Source organism: Lates calcarifer, linkage group LG15 (assembly GCF_001640805.2).
Source record: "Lates calcarifer isolate ASB-BC8 linkage group LG15, TLL_Latcal_v3, whole genome shotgun sequence".
NCBI lineage: Eukaryota > Metazoa > Chordata > Actinopteri > Centropomidae > Lates > Lates calcarifer.
In genome coordinates, this window is record NC_066847.1 from 8626039 (window position 1) to 8650527 (window position 24489).

Sequence of the window (24489 nt, forward strand, 5' to 3'; positions counted from 1 at the left end):
ATTGTTTCAAACCTTATCTCCGAGAGCTCAGAGTTGTTGATTCAGCCATCATGTTAATCTGTAGACAACTGAAAGTCACTCTTGATTTTTGTATGTCACAACTAATAATCTGGTTAACGTGGTGTTAATTTTATCTCATGCTATGTTTCTAGTGATATGTGTATTTTTGTAAATGTTACATAACTGCAAAACAGTGTGTTACAGTGTGCTACATCACTGTCAATGTAAATAAACCACCATGAATGATTTAGTATGGTTTTATTGAAGTTCTACTTTCTGATGATTAAATACATTGAATAAGTTCATCAGTCAATACTGAAGATAAATATGATTCCAAGCTGTAAAATATGTTAAGATGACTCATAGCTCTGACACTTACCCACAGTGTGCTTCTTTTTTCATTCCAGCACCCACGTTGGAATAGTAGGTGTCTTAATTTTTTTTTTTCTTTTTTTCAGATAGAGAATATCTCATTTTGTAACAAAGCTCTTCACTTATTCCTAAAGACTTAGGTGATAGAAAAAAGATACAGTCTCATTCCACTCTCGCTCCTCTTCTTGAGCCTTTTCATTCCCCGTGAGCTTATTTTCTGTTTCAGCCTCTCCGTCTCTCTCTCTTTTTCTTTCCACTTCTTTTCTCATCTTTTCCGTCATTCTCTCTCCTTCGTTGCTCCCCCCACCTTCCCATTCCATTTCTCGACGTCCTTCCTCTCGGTTACTCTGCCTGCTTTTCTCACCTCTTTTACACCTCCTGTCCACTTCCTCCTCCCTCCCCTCTTCCCACACTCTTTCAACTGTTTCTCACCTTGCCACCAGTTTGCCCTCCATTCTTGGTTCAGCTGCAGTTCAGACTCTCTGCTCAGAGAGGGCCTTGCTTTCTAGGAAAAAGGCACGGAGAGAAATCAGTGGGACTGAGTGAAGAGATGGATGAATGGAAGGAAAAAGGGAGGGAGGAGGTGATGGAGGGATGAAAAGGGAGGTAGAAAGACGCTTGAGGTCGAATGCAGGTTGACGTTCAGTACCGCAGCATGTCAGATAAACGGAATGTCAGTTTAGTTGGCTCCTAGCCTTCCCACAGGGAATCCCTGGGTGCACTGGAGGAGAAGGCAGGAGCAAGGAGGGGGAGTACTGGAGCAGGGTGTTGTAAAGGATGAGTCAGCAGAAAAGAAATCATTTTATTGCAGGTGCAGAAAAACTACCAGCGCTCCCTCTCATCTCTCTCTCATATCGTGTCAACCTTCCCTCTGTGAGACTTATCTGCCATCAGGGTCTCTACACCGAGCACAAACTCGGGCAAAAGTGGCTGCCAATTTGTCACAGGTGCTTTAGGCTCTGTCACATTATGAAGGGAGACAGGGGCTTAATTCTGGCAAAGGAGAACAGAACGAGAGGTGTGAAACTCTCCAGGGAGCCCAGGCCATGGCAGAGACGTGATGCATTGAAGCTGAGCTTTATTTGACTGGTCACACTTGTGTGTACATGCAACTCTGTGTGTGTATCAGAGAGTGTGTGTGTGTGCACTTTTAATGAGTTTATGATTTAGAGAGAGAGAGAGAGATATTTCTTCTTAGTGTGCATGTGCATGTGTGCACTAAGTTAATACGATGAAATTAACTTTCTGCAACTTTCAGAAAGTCACTAATGATGCAAATGTGAGAAATTGTTTTGAATGAATCACAGAGCACGCACACTCATACACACCGCGTGCACACACACAAACACATACACATAGCAAGTATCTGCACAATGCAAAAAGGATGCGGCCTCTGTTGGTTGTCATCTCTGCCACCATTGTATAGGTGAAATTGGATTCTTTTTATGTGTATGTGTGGATATGCGAAGGTGCACGTGAATGCATGTGCATGTGACTGGGAGGAGAATGTTGCTGATTGTCTGGTGAAAAACCCAGAGGGCTCCCTTATGTAATTGAACTGAGCTGCTGCACTCAGATGAATCGCCAAGCCAATAAAACCCATTAGAATTGAATTGCATGAGAGGGTGTGGGAGATAGAGGGGGAAAGAAAGAAGGAAAGAGAGAGGTAGAGATGGGGAGATAATAATTGTTAGTGTTTCCATATATGTAATGCACTTATATCCGTGTGCACATGCGGGTGTATGCATATTTCTGCAAAGTGGAACAGGAAGCGAGCAAGGGGGGGGGCAACAGAGAGACAAAATTTTATAGAACAATTCATGGAAGGCAGAGGGGAGTGATAGAAAGATGAAAGGGATGGATGCATAGTGAGATGGAAAGAGATACTAGGTGACCAGGGATTAGTCTGTGTCTCCTCGACTGTTGTAATGAGCTGTCAGGATAATTGGAATGAAAAACACAGACCTCCATTTAATGAAGTGAGACTTTCAAAAAACATAGAATGAGAATGAAAATGGAAAAAGGTTGGGGGCTATTGGCAGAGGGAGCCAGACAGAGATAATGCAGAGTCAATTTTGTTAGAAAAGAAACTGTCGGTGCTCTTTTCCTCCACACGTGACACCGCACCTCTGTTGGTGTGTGAGTAAATTTGGAATGGCTTCTCAGCCAATCAGCATTGACCTTTTCTGGCCTCAGAAGTGGAGGTGTGACAAATGTCTAACATTCAGCACGCTGACTGACAACTGCTGTCACCACTGCTCCGGGCAGGGCCCCTTATAATCAGAAACACTGAACATGAAAGAATAACAGGACTCATCCAAAATGGTGGCGCAGTATCCTCAGGCACACTTCTGCAAGAATTAGATACGAGGAGAAACGTCATTATCGCAAGTGCCGCCACATCCATCCCTGGAAATAACATGGGCTGTGTGCCTGATTGGCAGCCATATAGTGTTAATGAATAACAATATGATGTGGGGGGAAAAAAGGGACGCTATCGGCCAAGAGAACGACAGCTGTATGGCATTCTCCTTAATTAAGTTGAAGAGAGGCAGTGAGGGAACGTAGTCACAGAGGAATGAAACTAGAGAGGCAGCTGAATGAAGGAAAGTGAAGGAGGGAGGGGAGGGTGCAAGTGAGGGAAGGGGGAGTTTGGTAGAAAAAGAAAGAGGAAAAGGAAATGAGAGATGTTGGTAGAATGATAAGAAAAAGTTGGAAATGGTGAGAAAGAACTATTTTTAGGTCAGTCATGATAGTCAGGAGAAATTAATCAGGATCCAGTTAATTAGTGCAGCGACCCCGGCCATTAATCCTCAGCCCTCAGGCTCAAGTGACAGCCACGTACACACGTACATGTATCAACTCACACATGCAACATATACTGTATGCACTCTTACAGGAGAGCATCGAGAGACACACACACTCCCAGGTAATTGCGGAGTCAGTTCTCTTTCTCTCTATCTGGTTCAATTTACCTCCCCCCCTCCCTCTCACTTTTTCTTCACACAAAAACTCTCTTCACAAAAAAAAAATAATGTACATTTCTTTACAGAGACAGAGAGGAAGACTGAGGTAGAACTTGAGGAAAGAAAAAAAGGAAAAGAGGGAGAGGGGAGGTATAGTGCTGACATAAGAAGAGTGCAAAAAGAGATTGATGATCTCAGGGCCAGTGGGAGAAAGGGAGGGAAGAGACAGAGGAATACTTACCAATAAATTACTCCTGAGCAGAAAGGGCAGTGTGTGTGTGTTTGTGTGTATGTGTATATGTTTTTGTATGCTTTTGTGAGTGTGAATGTGTTGTATGTCTGCACGTGGGCAATTAAGCATTTGTGTGTAAGTATGTGGCCTGGGTGTGTGCATGTGTGTGCACAAGCCAGCTTGTATTTCAAATCAAGATTTGTGAGTGAGAGAGAGAGAGAGAGGGTGAGCGAGAGTGTGCGTGTGTGTGTGTGTGTGCGTGTGCGCATAGCTCCATGTGTCCTGAGACTTCAAGTACATAGAGTACGTTGCACGGTACGATTTTAGGGAGATTGTTTGATGAAGTGGCGTGTTATTCACTCTAAAAGTGCTGATGCACACACACACACACACACAGACACACTCCTTCACACCCACTCCTCCATCGCCCTTTTAGTTCTTGTCAGCCATTATTTTTGTCTTTAACAGCAAAATGAACTTTCTTTCTACCTCTCTACCTACCATTGTGTCTCAGCCATTGATTTGGAGAATGTGTCAAGATCCAAGCTATTGTTCGCCATTGAATGAGACAGTACCTGCATGGCACTGTTCCATTGGGAATGCATCTGTCACAGACAATGTCTCTGTCTCTCCTGCCATTTTCCTGTAAAGAATGTGTCAGTGATAGAGAATGTGTTCCTATATATTCCATTTGCCTTGAAGATGAATGTCAGTCTGCCAGGTGTAATTCTCTGCAGCCCCTGCTTTAAAACATGCTTTTTCCTATTGTAAATGTTTTCTTTAACCCCCTCAATCTGCATAGAGGTCCACCAGAGAACATTTGTCTCTGTCTTTATCGCTTGTCAGGGGTTGAGATCAATTCCATTTCGTGCACACCCATGCAATTTGGTAAAATAATTAGTAACATTTGTCTCCGGTAGCGAAATAGCATCAGCCTCAATTGCTGAACAGCATGTTTGAAATAAGTCTTTCCTCCTTTTTCTTGTGTTTTACATCTCTGCCTCTCTCTCCAAGCTCATTGGAAGAGATGAGCTGTCTTTAAGACTACCATCCAATGATTATCGAGCAGGATACTGAGCCAGAGGAGCCATGAAACCCAATGAATATTCAGCCATAACAAAGCGTGTGTCATGTTTTATGTGCAGTAGTAACTTTGCTATAAATCCCTGCATCGCCTGTGTTGAAATGTCACTGCATGTTGTAGATAATAGAATTTGTTTGTTATCCAATTCCCTGTCTGTCTGTAGATAATGTGTCAGTCACTACCACGGTCCCTCCCACTCCCACCTCCACCCAACTAATCACCTCCCATTCCGCCACCCCAACCCTCCTAACACACAGCTACGCCGTGGACCCGGAAGGTAACACACACACACACCTTTTGTATTCTGCCTGTGCTACCCTCCATCTCTCTCCTCGTCCTTTCCTGCTCTCCTTTGGTGTCTTCCACTCCCCTACTCATTTGATGGCTCTCAGGTGGCCCCCACACACGGACACACACACACACCCCTTTTTCTGCTGCAACCTTCCTTTGCCCTGCATCTACGTGAGCATACGTGTCTGCAAACGCTTGGGTATGCATCATGCGCAACTACCCACTCTCCCTCTTTCTTATCACCGGCTGTTTGATGCACCCCACACACATTGCCCAGTCAGCATTTGTGTACGTGAATATGTGTGTGGCGTGTGTGTATGGTCTGGGGTGGGTCTCTTGGTGCTTGGTTGGTACTGTTAATGAATCTGCATTAAGAGTTTAAGGAACTGGCAGAGCCTTTAACTGACTGACACCGGCCTCTGGAGGGCTAAGAGGATGCTACACAAACATATTTATCCACACTCACAAGTACACACATGCACACACAGAGAGAGAGAGAGAGAGAGACCAGGGATCCAGGTGGTTGTCAAATCACATTCTCCCAGATGAGTGTTACACAGCAGGAGAAAGAAAGGCTGCTTGGCACTACTGCTTCCCTGAATATGTGTGTGTGTGTGTGTGTGTGTGTGTGTGTGTGTGTGTGTGTGTGAATAAAACTACAATCTTTCACCAGTCTCCTTCTCTTTTTATCTGCAGAATCCATTTATCTCATACATACATTCACACAAACACATAGTCGCTGGTATCTCTTCTTTCTCTTTCCACACCTTTGCCTGCTCTTTGTTTGTTAAAAGGGGGGATGAAGCGAAAAGGAGCAGGAGCATCCTTCTTGTTCCTCTGCTGCCGCTGCTGCCGTCAGTGGCAGGTAGAGGTTGTTCACCTGCTGGGCATGTGCGAGGATGTCATAAAGACACGTTAGAAAAGCTCTGGCTCAGTTTGGCGACCGTTTTAGTCAATGTATCATCTGAGGGGTTCCACTGAGAAACAACGCTTTTTTAAAATACCAGTCATATCTGTCTTTTCCTGTGGAGCTTTGGGGTGTAGTGGATTAAGAGCAGGGCGGCATGAGGTAAAGGTGGAGCACTCAAGCACTTGCTTTTTCACACCCCATAAAATATTGCCTTGGGCCAACTGCTTGATCCTATCATAGCTCTAATCGCACATGTCCTGTGTGCCTGCAGATGCACAGATATTTACTTTAACGCATACGCACACGTGTGCACCCACCAATACTTGATCATGCACAAAAGCAGGCATGTGAAGCAGTGTGTCACAGTGTACAATGAAACACTTGTCAAGGAAATACATGTACAGAAACATGCCATCTTTTCTTCAGTTGTCAGTGCCTTCTCTTCTTTTGTCTTGTCTTTTCCCTTTTCTCCTCCATCACACTCCCTTTCTCTCTTGATCTCTTATGTGTTAGTACTGTATTAATGATTCATGTTTTAATTCTGCTCTGTCAAGGTCCAAGAGCTGCATCAATAACTCCGAGTCCTTGCCTTCTATTGGCCTTCCCAGCTCTTACCCCACCCCCCCTCCAGCCCCATCAAAAAAAGAAACCTTTTGTTATTGTCAGCAACTCAGACACTGTCTCAGTATTTAAGTCCAGATTCAAAGAGCTGTTGCTGTACAGACTACTTTCATTTGCACTTTACCGACCATGTCTTTCTCTTTCTCTACATCCCTGTGCTCTATCAATCACCTGCTTTTATTGTTGTCAGACAATATTTACTGGTGAAACTGGGCGCTGACACAGAGCTGCACAAAAGATTAGCATTGTCTAAGTGTTGCTTTATGATCAATAGTATTTTTTTGTCATTGTTTAGTCCAGAAAGTGCTGAAAATGAACAGCTCAATTTCCCAGAGCTCACAGCAGGTGATGTCTTCAGACTGGCTGTATTTTCTAACCGCCCTTCCACTACTTAATTTCTGTTATATCACTTTATTCAATTTAAAGTGATCTAACACAATGAAAAAAAGCACTAAATCCTCACATTTCCAAGGAACCAGTAAATATGTAGCATTTCTGCTGTCATTACATTTTTCTCTCAGTTGCCTAACTGTGAAATCGAGAAACCTTTTCAACACTATCCTTCAGTTTCTTTCATTATTCCTTTTAGTCGTATTTGTCCTTTACTAAGCAGTGTGTACAGTTGGTGAAAGGTGAGGTTGACATGAATAACTCCTCACCACTCCCATAATTTTATATCACAAAATGTCACTGAATTTAACTTGCCTTTCATATCTTTTTTATCTCTCTTCACTCATCTTGTGGTGAAGTGTTTGATTTCATTTCCCAGGGCTGCGCTATCTGGGGTGTAAACACACTCAAAGTTTACCTCATTCAAAATGCATTGTGCTCTTGACAGGTGCTTGGCTGGAGTGGGTTTTTAGAGGCTGACATACTTATTTCTTTATTCACTCTCCTCATTTTTCCACCTCTTTTCCCTGCCCGATATGACTGTCTGGCATTCTGTGCAATGGGGTGGGGGGTGATGAAAGGTGATAATGCAAGTTGGTTGGAAGATATCGACTTCTCTTTTCTCCTGTCTCGCTCCCTGTACTCTCTCCCATGCTGGCGTTTCTCTCACTTTTATCTCTTTCATTTTTGATCCATCTCTCTCTTTGTCTCCATTTCTTTGCCTGCACTTCTCTCTCCCTTTATCTCCATATTTTCCTTTATATGTTCCACACTCCACCTACACACATTAATTGTCTCTCTTGTTCTTTCTCAGATCCCGGTGCAGTGGTGGAGACTCACAGCGCAGTACCATACGCGGTGATAGGTGGCGTTCTGGCACTGCTGGTTTTCACCGTCATCTGCGTCCTCATCGTCACCATCTGGTGCTCCGTCCGACAGAAAGGTAACACACTCGCACACATGCACGCATCAAGTAGCACAGACGTTTCTTGCACAAGCAGGGGACATGTCTTGGCACTCAGATTTTTATCACATTTTTCACAGGCACGTTTTCTCTCTGGTGTAGCATGCTATGAAAAAATCATTGGAGGCCAGTTACACCCAGATTCTTGGAAAATAATCTTTTAATCTGAGGTGTAAAATTGTCAGCACAAAGCAGACAGGATAGGATGCTCCTCTCCAGTCAGGCACTGTCCATGATGGACGACCTTGGCCAGGACAGCAGAAGAGATAGGGTGGGGTGGGAAATGTAGGTGTGGTCCCATGTTTTATGACTATATGTTGGTGTATCAAAGCTCATCTATTAAAAGCAGCCACCCTGCATTCCCTATCTTTTTAAGTGCCCTCATTTTGGCAGCCTTTGACTGTGCAAAATAGTTGCCAAGAAATGATCCGGGAACAGTGTAGCAGGCTGCAAACACCCATTACTTACCCTATGGCTAGACAAGCCGTCAGTCAACATTCTGTATGGCTTGACCGCCAATCAGCACAGAGACAGGACCATTACAACCAATCAGTGCTGAGACAGGGCCATTAGGGCTTTGTCTTTGGCCTGCCGTGACTGTCAGCATGCCAGTCAACCTCTGCGGTAAGGAGAATGAGAGTGTCACTCACCCCTGGAGTGAAGGGACACTCGGGCAGGAAGATGACTTGAGCGGTTCTTGCTCCCTGTAACCTGCACTGCACCGAATCATTAATCATATGGACCTGAGGGCTGTTAAAATGTGTTTGATGGGTTTTTTGAGTGACGCAAACGTGCCATTGTTCTCTTGCACCTAACCTTCCCTCCACCCTCTTCTGCCAATCTCTCCTCCCTCCCTGTCTTTTATTCTCTATTATCTTCTCCACCTACTGCTCCTCCTCTTTTGCGTCCTCTGTTAACACATCCTTTCCCTACCTTTAATTTCCTCCTGGTAGGCTCTTACCGTACCCGAGAGCCTATTCTTGCTTGGTACTGACCTAACAATCAGTTAACTAATGAATTAATCAGTCACAGGTATGGTACTCAATAATATTAGTGCTGATTGTTTTTGATAATGCTGCATGGCGCCGCAGTGATGACGCTTTGCCACCTAACCTTCCCCCTCCAATCTCCCTCTCGCCCTCTCTCTCTCTCTCTCTCTCTCTCTCTCTCTCTCTCTCTCTCTCTTTCTCTCTTGCTCTCTCTCTGTCTTTTTTCATTCAGGTTCCTATCTTACCCATGAGGCCAGTGGGTTGGATGAACATGGTGAGGTGCAAGAGGCCTTCCTCAATGGGAACGACGCCAGCCAGGGCAAGAAGGAGTACCTACTGTAGCCCTTCTCCTTCCCTATCCCCTTCTCTTCTGACCTCAACCCTCTATCCCTTCCTCTCCCCGTCTCCCTCCTTATATACAGTATATACACACACACACATACCCACATACACTTCTATACAACACGCCATAACAGGCGGCCTTCTGAAAACGACTGTATACAGATACTGCACACAGCCAGTCCATCCTGCTTCATTCCACCCCACATCCTCACATCTTCCATACATGCACACACACATAAACCCAGAGACTGACCGAGAAAAAGAGAGCCTATAGACCCACCAGCCATTAACGACTGTGCCATATACTGTAAGTCGGAGAAATTGGGAGAAAATGGAGAGAGGGAGAGAGGGGTGGGGTGGGGGAGAGGGTAAGGTGTATGTAGGCAATAACAAAATTATGCCATAATTATTTTGATCGAGAGGGAAGAGGGGAGCACAAAAGAAAAACCGGCACTCTGCCCATGCAGCCACCAAAGTGGAAGGGGAATTAGAGTCAGATGACTGCTATAATTCCATGCCTGGAGAAAACCATCCATTTCACAAAGCTCAATCTTTAACTAGCGGAGACAATGGGAGCAGTGTGTGAGAAGGGAGGGAGAGGGGCAGAGCTGACCAGGAGCTACTGAGCGCCCGGCACGAGAAAATTGAAATTTTAAAAATTGCTAAAGCATCTTGCCTACAGAGCGCATCTCATATATAATTCCCTAACAACACTGGAGTGTGTAAGCCCAGAGTCCCGGGAAGTATCCATACTTTATGAACAAGCTAACTGTCCTGTTTTGCTATCCCTGTTAGGTGGCCTGCCAATTTGTGAATGAAAAAAAAAACAGCTTTTAGTGATTTTTTTCCCTTTCCCTCTCACTGTAACAGTGAGGGAAAGGTGATTCTCTTTTTCTATCAATTTACTCCCTCATCTCCTTCTTCCTCTCCGTTCACCTGTTCACCATCCTCTCCCCTCTTCCTTATATCTCCCTTTCTCTCGGTCTGTCCCCTTCAATCGCTCCTCCTTTGTTGGCTCCTAATAATGAAAGGATTAGTGTTGGGCTTCGTTCCCGACAAAGAAGAAAGGAATATGACTTGCTAAGGCATTAAAGAAAAGCTTAATTATTTTAGAATGTCATTAAGAGGATAAAAAGGTTTAAAAGTCTTAATAAGAAGGGCAAAGGGAGCAAGAGCAAATGGAATGAATGGGAATATAAAATGGGTGGATATTTTTTCTGAATGCTACCACACGTATGCAGATACATGCACACATTCATACGTACAGTAAACATGTTGATAGAACAAGTATACATATCTCTGAATTCCTTATTTGTATAAAAAAAAAAGAACAGCAACATAAATTAAATGAAACTTTTAAGAAATAAGAAAACAGTTTACTATTGAAACGCATTATGAAACAACTATACTAACACAGAATATTAGCCTATAGAGGTGCAAAGCCGAACAAACTACTGTCCAGTGATCTTTAAAGAAAATAAAGAAAAGAAAAAAAAAATCATTTGTCTTTATGAGAAACCAGAGGTCTTATTGATTTTTTATTAATTATTATTATTATTTGAACAATTATGATTGTTGTTACTGTTATTATAATTGCCGTTGTTATTATTATAATTGTAAATGTTAAAGAATTGTACACTTCCCATGGTTTGTTTTTGGTTCTACTGTAGAGAAATTGCTGTCTTTTTTCACTCTTTTCCTCTTATCTTTCCTCTCTTTCCCAGTCTTTCTCTCTCTCTCTCTCTCTCTCTCTCTTTCTCTCTTCGTCTCCTGTGCCTAGTCGTCTCTTCTCCTGTCTTTCACCCTTGTTTATTTTAGAGTCCATGTGTCATTGTTGATATATAGCTAACTATTTCTTTATAGGGGAAAGATACAAAGCACGACAAAATTAAAAAAAGAGTTCAAAAATAACCCTGGGGATCAGACTGGTTTTTGGATGTATTTACTGTGTAATTAGCAGGTGCTGTTTTTGAAATCCTGTGGAAAGAGAACAGGAGACTGAGCATATGATTAGATCAATGGGGAATAGTGGTGTTATAGGTGGGGAGATAAAGATGAAGGCGGTGGAGCCGGTTATAACTGGCAGCTCATTCCGAATAAATAGAATAAACAAAACAGAAGGTTCTGTGGTGCTGCTAATGAATCATAAGAACAGATAGTGGAGAAGAAAGGATGACAGGAGGGTTGAGTCAGATGCACACAGAAAAATATGACTCTGCCATTAACTTCCACGCAATCAATACCCGATTCTGTCGAGGAGCACTCAACATGTCCATCTGTGCACAGGGCTAGATTTGAAAGCCGCCGGAGGTCGCGGGGTGATAGATCGATGTGTTTCTTTTCCATCGATGGCAAGGCTCCACGGTCGCCTGTCATAAAGACAGATTGTCAAACGGCAATCAAAGTAATGGACTTGCCAGGCGCTACCAGCATGAGTTGACACTCTGGCCAACAAACAATTCACGTACACACACATACACACAAGTCAACAGCAGACATATCTTCAGTTTATGATGACGCAAAGGTAGCACAGGTAGTCCCTGCTATCAGACCCACTGTGGTCGATGGGTAATAAAACTGAGAATGTTGTCCCTTTATATGTCTTCAAAAACAGAAGTGCGTGTCCTTCAAACAAAGGTTTCATCTGTTGTTTTCCTGTGGGACTCACAGCACTCAGTCTGGTTGTGTTTGTTGGTTGTTTGATATAGTTATTTCTTCTTCTTCTCCTCACAGAAAAAACTCAACAGAAAAAGTTAACTTTAGTTTGTATGTTTTCCATAGAGACAAATCACATCCAAATTCACAGGGTTTACTGTTGGTTAGTTAATAACGCTTACACTGGTGCATCCCGGGAAACTGCCCATTATCTGACTATAACAATGATACAGTTCAGCTGCTAGGCCTGATGACAGTCAGACCACCACTGTGATCATAGAGGGTGATTATCAAATCAATAGACATAAGCAAAAATGAGATAGGGACAAGCCAGACAACAGGCAGTTTAATCCCTCCCCAAGTTTATGACATGCAGTGAATGTACCATAATCTGGCCAATAATGACAGCAAGAAGTCTGTGAATAACTCACGCAGTTCTCCCTGATGCTAGTTTCACCGATTAATGTCCTGGAACAGGTTCACATCAGAGAATTTCCCATTTATGACCCATTTATGACAGTCATATTTTATTTCTACGAGTTGCAGTAAATATCACAGTCCATCCAAACACAACTCTTTATATTTCTGGTGGCTACATGGCGGATTAGACACTGTTTTATCCATCTTTAAACTCAACCCAAGCGACCCCAGGATGGCGTTCACTCGTCTTGGCAGTGTGACCCCTAGCAAGGCATAGAGGTGTGCACAGAGCGGCAGCACACCGTGAGGCATTGATTGAGGTGGCTGAGTGTGTCGAGGCCTAGCATAATCAGGAAGCTTTCAGGCAGACAGAACAATTGAATGGGCAGCCGCGCCAGGGAAGCTGGGGAAATCTTTTTTTTTCCCCTCCTTTTCAAGATTTTTGTATCAATAATGTGTTCCAGTCAGAGATTTTTTTGTAGTGATGGAGGACACACTGTACTCATAGGCTGTGGATGTGTGTGTGTGTGTATAAACAGACACTAGATCTGTATAAAGAGCTGGAAAATGATCAACGAACAAAAAGAGCAAGCAAAAGATCTTAACTGTGAGATGAACATAGAGAAGAAGCAGTTCTATGATCAAAGTAAAACCGAGAAAGAAGAGAGAAAGCATTTGACTGTCACAGTCATGTTTCATGCAGAAAGAGATGGATTTCTCCTTTTTTCTCCATCAGTGATTTCTTACACCAACATGGTTCAAGATGAACAATCCAATTAGTGTGAGCAAGGCCCTTTTATTACAGGAGAGCATCACATTGTATTTACAAGTTTAATCAAAACAGCCATGAAGATTGTGTCATAACCAGGTTAATTATGTTTTCCCTACAATGCTGCGTCCTCTCAGGACCACTATGTTATTACTGAAGGTTTAATTAAACGCTGTCACTCATATATCTACATTACTGGTGGTTGGCTTAGCAGAGACTTAAAATAGGCTTAGAATAAGACCCATAGGAAGAGCAGTCAAAGAAAACAGACATCTGTGATCAGGATAGTAGTCATCATCTGGAGACTCAATTTTCTCACTGACATTTGGTGTGGGACCTGATAATTAACTGGCCTTTTCATTTGCGAGTTGTTCATAACGTCTGTGCACAAATTTACTGATTAGTGAAAAAGCCAACAACAAACAGGAATATGCTATATTTATTTTTCTTCTGTCCACAAGGCATTTGTTTCAAACACTAGCTATTTCTTATGCAGCCAAAACATTGAAAGAACATTGTTCTGGGAGGATTATTTTGCTGCTTTTAGCTGATGAAAAAGTTCATATTGAAAACAACCGCTCACATCTTCCACTGTGTGAGGAACTCAGACTTCGGGGCACACTTTGGCTTTAAGGGAGTGTTTGGCTGAGGACCATGGAGCTGCCTGCACTGCTTCACACAGGGCCATACGAACGGATTTTCCTCTGGATGGAGCTACTGCAGGTGGAAGGTTGGGAACAGAAAGAGGAAAGGTTGCCTGTTCTACCCCCACTTGTTTCCTAGGAGGAGTGAAGAGGATCTGGGGCACCAGACTGTACAGCTGGAAGAGAAACAGGGCAACTGCATGAGCCCAGGCAGGAAGATTGGTGCTGGGGGTGAAAAGCAAGAGAGCATGGATAATGTGGACAGGCAGGCACAGCAGAACTAAAAGGGAGAGAGACAGAGCCAGGGAACGGACTCGGCAGGAGTCATGTTTTGGAGGGTCTGCATGACTAAAAAGAGTCTTCTTGGGCTTCATGCATAGCAGGTCAAGGTAAATGACCAGCAGGCAGAGCAAGGGGAGCATGAACGCCATCATCCCATGAACATAGACAAGGAACTGCAGACTGAGAATAGTGTCAGGGGCACACACACCCCAGTGGCTGCTGTGGATCTCAGCATAGGTGAAGTTGTGCATGTCCTCCACATAAAACTTGGACAGAAAACCTCCATATGGAAGGTACTTGCCAATGACCTTGCGGTCATGGTGATACTTAGGGGGCGGGGAGGAAGTAAGATGGGGTAAAGAGGTCGTCCAGTTGCCACCAAGCCCAAGGCCGGCTGTGCCCGGACCTGTGCCTCCACTTCTCCAGGTGTCGAGGACGTCTGAGCCGATGAACTGTGCGAAGGAAGACAGAACAGAGCCCACCCAGCACAGCAGAACCACACACAGAGCTCGCTGACGGGTCACCACTGAGGAGTATCTGGCACCCAAAGACATGTGGAAATATTTGAAAGATGTTTATACTGACATTGCTCTCCTCTGCTTTGAATTATAGAGAGAAATTAACACATACCAAATAGCTGTTTCTACAGCCTTAAACTACCTTGACACTCATCTCTCACTAACAACAAAAATAAAAAATGACTCACCTTTTGGAAGAGAGCTGCTCTAGCAACTGTAATATCTGCTAGATGTGAGCAAGCTCTTTAATTGACTGCAGGCAGTTGCTTTTGAAAACAGGTCTGCACAAATATCCTATCTTACTTACACTAGCTGGTTAACTGGTTGGTACAAAGCAACTGACGACCAATAAGAAAAGACATAATCCTAACTCTCTTCCACTGAAAGACTGGATTTGTAGGTCACTGTCAATCAAACATCTAAGAGCCTCAGAGCCTATTGATATTTATTCCGTCTCTCAGATGGAATTTTAAGTAGTTTGTGATAAATAAAAAAAAGCTAACAAAAAAATGACTGAAGACTTATGACATATGAGCACCGAACAAACAGTCAGTTTTGATGTAACAATATTCCATACAATTTCACATCTTGACATGTTAACTGCTTTATTCTTTTACCCTTACATTGATTTTCTTCCATTACTGCTGAAGGCACACTTGAATGTTCGTTGACTCTTCCCACCCACATATTCACCCTCTCCCACACACATGTACAAGAACGTATTAAAGCACTGTATGTCATTTTGATTTACAGTAATATGCCACTTTATTACATTTCTGAGAAAACACCTTATGCACCCACTTTAAGTATCTAATTATATTTATTTCTACCATGTTAATATTTGACATTTTCCACTTTAAATTAGATTGAGGATTTGAAAACTTATTCTTCTACAGATTAAACTGATTGAACCATCTTCTAGACTCACCTGTCTGCCAAGTGATGCTGCAGGTGGGTGTCCAGGGTAAGCAGCATGAACAGGAACATGGTAAACTGTCTGACCAGCAGGGGAGAACACACCAAGGTTATGCAGGTGTACAGACACTGTGGGGTTCGCAGGTTGAGTAACACGCTTACAGGGACTTCCACCGCACCCCCCACAGCCCCCACCCAACCCAGGCACAGTCGAAGACAGCATGAGACGCTCCCAGGTTGGGGTCTGGCACCCTGGGTTCCCTCCCGGATGTCAGCCACGGTACTGCTGCCACTGACTGCCATACACAGCCTCACACTCACCACTATTACAGATACAGATATGAGGCACTGGCACACAGAGTACACCCAGATGAGTTCCATGTCTGGAGGAGATTTTTTTTAAAAAGAAAGACAGAGAGGATATATTGGACAACAGTTTAAAAAGCCATTACTGATAATGATGTGAAAGAGCAAAAATTTAAGAAAAATGTATCGATGCTTATGCAAATACAGTCTCATTCGCTCCCACTCTAGTTGACATCCCTGACCTGTGTTCCCTCATGGCTCTTTCAGTAAAGACTGCCCCTGCAGTGTTTACTTTCATTGTCAAAGGAATGGTTGAACATAAAGATAGGCAAAGAATAGAAGGAATACAAATGAGAACGGAGTGACAAAGAGTGCTGGAAATTTTGAGGTTAAGAATAAGGATGCTGGTCAGAATAATAAAAACAGTCTGCAAGAGAGGAAGAAACTACAGATGTGGAAAGGCCGGAGAATGCAATGCAAGTTTGTGCTGGGGGCAGAGATTTTGATAAGTATTGGAGAGCTGTGAACGTGCTTGGAGAGTGAAAAGGTCAGGCCAGACCAGACTTGACAGAACTTCTCCGCTGAGGATGTGAGAACCATGCAAACACAAGGCAACAAGCACCAAGCTGGGTGGCAACATACTGTTAACACTCTCTTCTCTCTCCTCCTTTTCTGGTCTTTGTTTTGCCTTGCCTCTCCCTCTGGCCCACCGTGCATCATTTGCACACTCATACTCTCTGAAACACAAATAGACCTAGACATTTATGCGTAAATACACGAACACTGGCACTCAATCACACAAGCCCACACTCCCCTGATGAGTAATTTCCAGCAAATGTATTTGCAAATGATTGGCAGCTAATTTTAGTGCATTTTCAAACAATAGTCTCACATAAAGCGGAGTGGATGAATATTGAAGTAGCAGATCTGCCGCCGCAATATGCCACCTGTCCATTCCACGTAATTAGTTTGACCTTTTCAGAACATTTGGTGTTAGTCGTCACTTTTCCATAATAATCACGACTGGCTGAAATAACCTCTTTATACCGCTTCATAATCACTTTACACAGTTGTCTCCTGTCTCACCACTTGAAGGGCCTCAGCAAAAATTGATTTACTGAAGTAATTAATGGAGTTTAATCCACCTTGTGTGAGTTTTCCATTCAAATTGGTGGCTGGTCACTCCCAGTGTAATTAATTGCCATTATTAATCAATTAAGCTCTTTGAAGCAACATTCAAGCTATAGGGCCAAACCTTTCAGCACAGTCACTTCCATTCAGAAAAAAGTCAGTGAGTGCCTGGATGTTGATATGACGTCAAAGAAGTAAATTAGGATAAAAAGGTACAGTTACCTGGTGTGAAGGCCTGCGATGACACTGATAGTTTATACAAAGCTCTGTAATCTGTCCTCTGTATGACGTGGCTGCCTTTTTATTTCCCTCCAGGATCTCTATCTCTCCCTCTCACCTCTCACTCTAAACTGTCTGCCCTCACTGACAGAGTAAACCTGATTCATAAACCTCTGCTTATCCACCTGCCTTCTATCTCTCTCCCCTGTCTCTGCAAACATATCAATTGTGTCAATGTTGGAGCATGGCTGCCCTTTCCATCTGAGATGTGCAAAGGGCAACACCACCTCTGCCAGCCAGGGAAATATGTAAATAAGGCACACACATACATGCACATATATGAGCAAGGACACACACTCTTTCTCTCACACACACACACATGCATGCACACAGAAATAAAGTTTATTCTTTATTTTTATAGTAAAATCCTTTTTAAGACATTCTTTGATTCTTCCAGTTTTCCAGGAAAATAAGAGGTTGCTATTAATTCAAAATGCAATGTGCTTTTTGATGGAGTGGGCTTGAACTGAAAATAATAAAGATGAATAGAGATATCAAAGACAGACAGTCTTATCTAAAAGACATTGCTCTGTGGGAGAAAGCAAGCTCACAACATTGAACTAACTGAACTAATGAATAAATAATATATTGCTAGGATACCTACACAGAGGGAATGCATGCCATCACCATTAGGCTTATACTTCACACTATCCATACTATTCCTGTGATCTTAGAAAAGTTCATTCAATAATACGGCAAATTGAGAAATTGTATAGAGCTCTAATGGCAACCAAGACACAAAGTCTACAGCTACTCCACTGAAAGTTTGTTGAAAATTGAGTTTTGTGTGCTCAAAATGTTTACTTTAGTTTTTACATGCAAATGAGCTTCGTTGAACTGTAGGGCTGACTGTTATGGCCTGGAAAATGTGCCTATATTTCCAAAAAATCACCCAAGCATATCAATGTGTCTACAAATCATTCTCCCACTGTCTGCCAAAAGGGCCGAGCTCCAAGCTCCAGGCAGGGGCACACTGAGCCCAGCGGAGGGGGCTTCATTTCACAACATACCAACAATACAAATCAAGAACAGAGATTAACAAATAAACTTAGCCTGCTGCGGTTTTAAAATACAGCTACAATATGTTTGTCAATTAATTGTGGAAGTAGAGGCCCTGAGGAAGGCAGGGTAAAAACATGTAGAATCATAATGAGTCAACATTATGAAAATAAATGTTTCTTTTCTCTGTGCACTCAGTGTTGCTTGTAGCACTAAACTGAATCTGAACAATCTTTTCTTTTGCCACTCTTCTGTATTTTTGACTGGGCATATTCACAAATCCAAATGTCATTGTCAAAGATGAAAATTAAGGATCTTATGTATTTGGGCTACAGGAAAACCCCGTCCACTGAAAAGATTGTCCAACAAATAATGATTTGTGCCTCCTGAAGTCTTCCGCCACATTTATGTTGTGACTGTGCTGAGCCACATCGTTGGAAAAAACAACGCTGTGATCTCGCGTAACGGAACGAGATTTGCCCGTCTTAACATGAGTTGGAAACCCCGTTCCACCCTCTTCCCTTCGCTGTCCACAAGCAAGGTAAAGCGCTGTTTTTAGTTGCCCGGTTATTTTACACTAAATTGCGTCTAAACTCTAGCATTTGCCCTCGAAATGTGGCCAGGTGGGATATAACATATAGATTAATAAAATGGTTGAGCTTCGTGTGAGGTCATGAGACGTTTTTATTAGTTTTTACAGTGGTTTTACTTGAATGTATCGCTCATGCTATGTCTCTTCGTGATGGCTGCCTCCATGCTACCTCGTTGGGGCCTGCTAGCTAATGGCTAGCTGTCTCGATTGTACTTCATATTTATCACTTAACTAAAAAATAAATGTGCATGCTATCGAAACAGATAATGCGTATAGGCTATTCTCGATCTTGACGATATGTCCGTTTTAATTGGTAAGGGTTTATAACCAAATGGGGTTTGTCCTGAGACGGGTCCGGCAGCTAGTTAAACAGCGTGTAACGTACTTCTTGTAGGGGAAGCTTATGCTGACTGAAAGCGTGCCACTGAGAGGTCCGATAAATGTATCTGCCCTAGTTTATTAGTGATGTTACTTGGATTGTTAAAATCACGATTAGTTTCTGGTAATTGCAACACATCTCTAGTTAAACTGAGCGGGTCGAGATGCCGGCATACCGTAGGCGAAGCAACTGATGCCGTTAGTCTACACTTACGTTGATAATGTTGGATCATATCATTTTTTACCGGAAAGTGAATGGCTACAGTCTGAAGTATAGTATAGTATATAGTAGTATTATAAGTTGTGTTCACGAGTATTAGCTCAGCCTGTTCAAAGTGTTAGTAGCTGTGTAAAGGTAATGATGTTGTTCTTTATTATTTAGATGCCAGGTGTCACAGTGAAAGACGTCAACCAGCAGGAGTTTGTCCGTGCCCTGGCGGCCTTCCTGAAGAAGTGAGTGTTTTACTGTCCCTCAAAACTTGCTCCTGGCATTACAATGAATTAATTGCCAGTTTCTTTTTTTGTAAATCTAAAATATCTTTCTTCTGTAGCAGTATGCAGGGCTTATAAACTGTAAAATTGACCAAATGATACATGCAAACAATATTGTTACATCATGCTGACACCCCTCTCCTATGCATAGGTCAGGAAAGCTGAAGGTACCTGACTGGGTGGACCTCGTCAAGCTGGGCAAGCACAAGGAGCTGGCCCCCAGTGATGAGAACTGGTTCTACATCAGAGCCGGTAAGTCTGAATATTGGTTAATTCTGCTTTCCCACTGGTCATGATATCTCTTTGAAATTACAAAGACATTTGATATTCTAAGTTGTTAATAGTGTTAATATTGAAGGTGTAATACTGAACATAGACTAATTCAACCACATCCCCATGTTAGAAGTTGCTGCTGTCCCTTTGAAAAAGTCTGTGCATTTTACATCATTACTGAGATGTATAGATGTTTGTAGATTTCTCATTGTAGTGGAAGTTGTCACTGTGAGGGCTTAATTAGCTTTATAGATTTCTGCAGGAAACTCTCCTCTGATATGCTGAAGAAGCTCAAAAAATGTTGCTTTATGTTTAAGATCATTCCTTGGTTTAATGGTTTGTTCATACCCTGGTGATACCTAGTCATGCAACTTGTTTTAGCTTTGTTTTCTGAGGTGTACCACTGAGACTTGTAATACTTTACACTATTGTTGGAGTACAGAGGTGTATATTCCAGTGAAGACCTTAAATGGGGCTTGAGAAGCAAAGACGGGGGAAGATTGCATGTTTTTATTTGTGCGTTTGCCTTTTACTCTCAAAATGTCTAAAATTAAGACAGTTTCTTTAATCCTGCTGCTTAAACATGTTTATCATGTTGAGAACAAATCTCCAAGGTTACACTTGACCCTGACGCCATCTCTTCTGCTCTCTCAGCATCCACAGTCCGCCACCTGTACCTCCGTGGGGGTGCTGGTGTTGGCTCCATGACCAAGATCTATGGAGGTCGCAAGAGGAACGGTGTGTGCCCTGCTCACTACAGTGTAGGATCCAAGAACGTGGCTCGTAAGGTGCTGCAGGCCCTCGAGCTGCTCAAGATGATTGAGAAGGATCCTAATGGGTGAGTATCTTATTTGTTGTATCTATCAGGTCTTGAAAGCATGCAGTGCTAGATGTTTTAATTGAATGGATATTGGATACATTGGATATGTAATAGCTGTGTACATGCAGTCAAAGCTGACTGCACATATGTTGGATAATTTTGTGGGGCATACTGGGCACTGTGAGCACTGAGTTTGAACCCCCACCCGCCCTTCACACACACATGCACTCTCAGCTTGTTCATGCAAAACTCTGTCACACATAATCTTCAATTTCCCCACCTGCATTTTCATCTGTGCAGAACCATGATGTGAAACAGACCCATTAATGTGATTCTGGATAACCGTGAAACCTCTAACTGCATAAGCTAGAATTTTGCTGTGTGAGTCTCCAAAAAAGATGTAATCACTCTGTAACAAGAGGGCTAATTGATTGGTTTGGGTTTTATTCAGTTCAAGTGGGCAGGAAAATGAAATTCCATTTTGAATTGGCCTTTGTTTCATGGTTGATAATGGGTGATTTCTTTCGCCAGTGTGTATGGATGGAGAATTGATCAGTGGCTTTCCCTGACTGTAAAACTGTGGTCAATGTGGTGTAAAGAAGTAGTTATTGAAGACTTAAGCATTTTGTGTATTGATTTTTGACCAACTTATGCAGGTTGATGTATTCTATTGTGTTCTCTCATTTTCCTGTTTTAATTTTTGCTGTTCTTTTTTTTCCCCTCCAGTGGTCGCAGACTAACCTCCCAGGGAACCAGAGACCTGGACAGAATTGCTGGCCAGGTGAGAAACTAATCTGTCTTTCCTTATTATGTTGACATAGGCACTAGTGACTTAATTATTAAGAGTCCTTGGATTGCAGTAAAAGACAGAAAATCCATACATAATTGCACAACTTTTCCAGTAATCTGAGTACATGGGTTATTACACATGTCATGGATGCACCTTTACTTTGAGTGCAATGCACTGTTGAGTGGATCAGTTTACTGATCAATGTATATGTAACATACCACTAGTAATTTACGCAAGTGTCTGTAGTGTAGCAAAAAACGTGTTGCTTAATATGTGTGTTTACTTATTCAGTAGTTAACATACCTCATATCCTGTGGTACAGAAGAGGCACAGCCCTATAAACTGAAATAATTTAGTTTGACTGAAAACTGGGGGGGGGGGGCATATGAACAAGGTGTAACAGATATTATTTACTTGGTCAATGCCATTCACATTGTATGTGTGTGTTTTGAAAACAGACAAATCTTTTTGCCGGTTTTGTATATGAGAGCTAATAAGCGATATTGACTATACTGTACCTGCCCATTATTCTTAAACAACTTGACGTCAATTGTTGTTTGTGGTATAAGGTGTAACATGAAATTGATTTGCTGTCAGGTTAAAACACCTTCACATTGCTGCACTACTTCACCATCACCACCTTGCCCTGCTTTTTCAGTTTTTTAAGACTTGGTGACCCTGCATTACACAAGTACATTAAAGGTATTAAGCCAGGTCTGCATGTTATATGTAGTGTGATTATGGCTTTGGTTAATATGTAAACATGTTAGTTACAATAGCAATATTTTCTAAGTGCAGCTGAGGTCTGTGTTGTAGTGGTCTTGGACCTCTTTCATCTTGCAGCCATACACTGCTGGTGGAGGACTTCTGCCTGCTCTTCTGCTTGTTTCTATGGTCTCAAACATGAAAAAAAAAACAAAGGGAGTAGACTTAGTTTTAAGTGGTAACCATTGGTACTGAAGGGCTGTAGCAAATAATAAAGTGTGGTCTAACCCAATGCTAGAATTTTAAATACTCAAGTATCAGGCTCTCCAGTTGTTGAAGTAATCACAACCTCATACTGGCAAGGGAATGGCTGGTTTCAGTGACTGACTGTATGATACACTCTGCCATTTTATGTGACGTTCAAATGCTCTCGGGGTGGTGCCTTAAGCATATGTGATCAGAGAAATATCATCCCTTTGCTTTGATGCGACACCTTGTCTGTTGCGAGGATACATGGCCCCAGTGTCACTTCAGCATGCAAGGCTTTTTAAAGCACTTGTCCTTGGGCAAATTTTCCTTCTGCCAGCCAAGTGAGTTATGCCTCTTGTGTGGCGTACTACTGGAACTGTTTGTTCGTCTTTTACTAAAAAACAAATCGCAGTTGGGCCTTGTCAAAAATCAGGAGAGAGGCAGCAGCGTTGTGATAATCCAAGGGTAAAGGGGTAAACATGAGGAGGGAATTTCATGCTTGGCAAGTCCGCCGTATGGCACCAGTTTTCTCCTTGTTTACCCATGCTAATGAGCAGTATGCAGATGAGCAGACCTGGGCCCAGCCCCGCCTGCCTGCTGCACAAAACTGTGTTTCCGCTACCTCCTCACGAATCCCCCTTGCACGTTGTAGATTCTGATGGCTTTTTAAGAGTGATGCTTTCCCCTTGCGAGGTGTCTGCAGTGTACTGTCAGTAGACTACTTTTTGGCAGCAACTGTAACACAAACAGTTTTTCTTCCAAACTGTTCACTCTCAAGTCCCCATGAAATTGCATTTTGATAGGATTTTAAGTTGCACATTTCCTATTGAAACACAATATTGCGGTCGGCTATAATGTGGAGAGAATTTTATAAGTAAACAGTAAATCAATAGAAAGTTAAGAGGTTGGGAAGTTTCATTTGATCTCGATTAAATGAGTTTAAATAGTTGGGATCATTTGCACCAGCTATGGCAGCATGGCGAAACCATTAAAATACAATCCCCCCCCCCAGCAAGTAATTGGATTTCAATTTGACGACAACACAAGTTTTCAAAGGCAGCACCAACACCTGGTCTGCCACAAGACTTATCTTATGAATATGCTTCATGTTGTTTTTTTGTGTGTTTTTTTTTTTTCCCACAGGTTGCAGCTGCAAACAAGAAATCTGTTTAATAAATCTTTTTTGGAGAAAGTCAAATGCTGTGTGCTTCTCTTTTGTTTTTAACCTATGTGAACCATCAAAATCAATCTGAGGACGCGAATGCTTGAATTTGTCTTTGGGCTCATATTTCATTGTCCTTGTTCATGTTTTCAGACATTTTTTTTTTTTTTTTTTTTGCAAGGAAGATGAATAGATAAATTGAAAGAGTGGGATAGTTGACCTGATGAGTGTTAACACTTGGAACTGAGCTTGCAAAAAAACTCTACTGCCTTAAATAATCCGTAGCTCATTTCTGGCTCCTGCTTTAAATGTCATTTAGTCTAAAGGACAGTGAATGACCATTAGTTGTAGTGTTTTCAGATCCTCATATTCTCTAACCAGCAAAAACTCACTGCAGGGTGCAGTTTCATCAAGCAGCTTTAAAAATGCTGCCTGGGAGCTGTTCCATCAGTGAGCCAATACAGCTTCTCATCAGTGGCCAAAATGCTCTCCACTGTCACAGTGCTTCCATATTAATCGTTTGTTCTTGTTATTGTGTTCATGTATCAGATGTAGTTAGTACAGATAAATCCATGATACCATGACAACCAGGGAAAATTGTTAAGTTAACAAAGGCTGATGATTACACTTACGCAGGCAACATAGTCATCAGTTCAGTAGATGGGAAGGAATGATGTCATGATTTAGCGGCCTCATTCAGGGCCACAGTGCCACCTAGAGACCTAAAGAGCCAACAACATGATTTTTACCTAGTAAATGTTAATGACATGGAACAAAAAAAAATGTATGTCACGCTGTTACTGCCAAGATAACTGGAGTATTTGGAAAAAGCTGAAGAAAATTGCCCTGTGGTTATTACATGTGTGTGGATGATGGGTTGCAGATGAAAAGCAGGCCTTACTTCACGTGTGCCTAATTTCTCTTCTTATCTCAAATCGTGAATAACCAT

At 42.4% G+C, this 24489-nt stretch overlaps 2 protein-coding genes across 3 annotated transcripts in view; both read left to right on the forward strand.

The window, feature by feature from the left end:
- The window catches only part of cadm4 (cell adhesion molecule 4), a 136018-nt gene extending 124946 nt beyond the window's left edge, over positions 1–11072 (forward strand). For both annotated transcript variants that reach the window (XM_018698304.2, XM_018698303.2), the window contains exons 7-9: positions 4818–4931; positions 7681–7809; positions 9052–11072. In XM_018698304.2, coding sequence (XP_018553820.1) covers positions 4818–4931; positions 7681–7809; positions 9052–9161 — 353 coding nt within the window. In that variant the 3' untranslated portion in view covers positions 9162–11072. The remainder of the gene's footprint in view (positions 1–4817; positions 4932–7680; positions 7810–9051) is intronic.
- A 7472-nt stretch (positions 11073–18544) lies between these two features.
- On the forward strand, positions 18545–23576 carry rps19 (ribosomal protein S19). The gene is made up of 6 exons (XM_018698302.2): positions 18545–18620; positions 19432–19502; positions 19693–19793; positions 20469–20652; positions 21361–21415; positions 23522–23576. The coding sequence occupies exons 1-6, from the start codon at positions 18570–18572 to the stop codon at positions 23549–23551; spliced, it is 492 nt and encodes a 163-aa protein (XP_018553818.1). The 5' UTR covers positions 18545–18569; the 3' UTR covers positions 23552–23576.
- Positions 23577–24489: the final 913 nt, after the last annotated feature.

Coding starts and splice junctions, on each gene's coding strand:
- rps19 (XM_018698302.2), top strand. CDS start 18,570: ATGAGTTGGAAACCCCGTTCCACCCTCTTCCCTTCGCTGTCCACAAGC. Junction 19,794..20,468: donor CTGGTTCTACATCAGAGCCG/GTAAGTCTGAAT, acceptor CTGCTCTCTCAG/CATCCACAGTCCGCCACCTG. Junction 20,653..21,360: donor ATTGAGAAGGATCCTAATGG/GTGAGTATCTTA, acceptor TTTCCCCTCCAG/TGGTCGCAGACTAACCTCCC.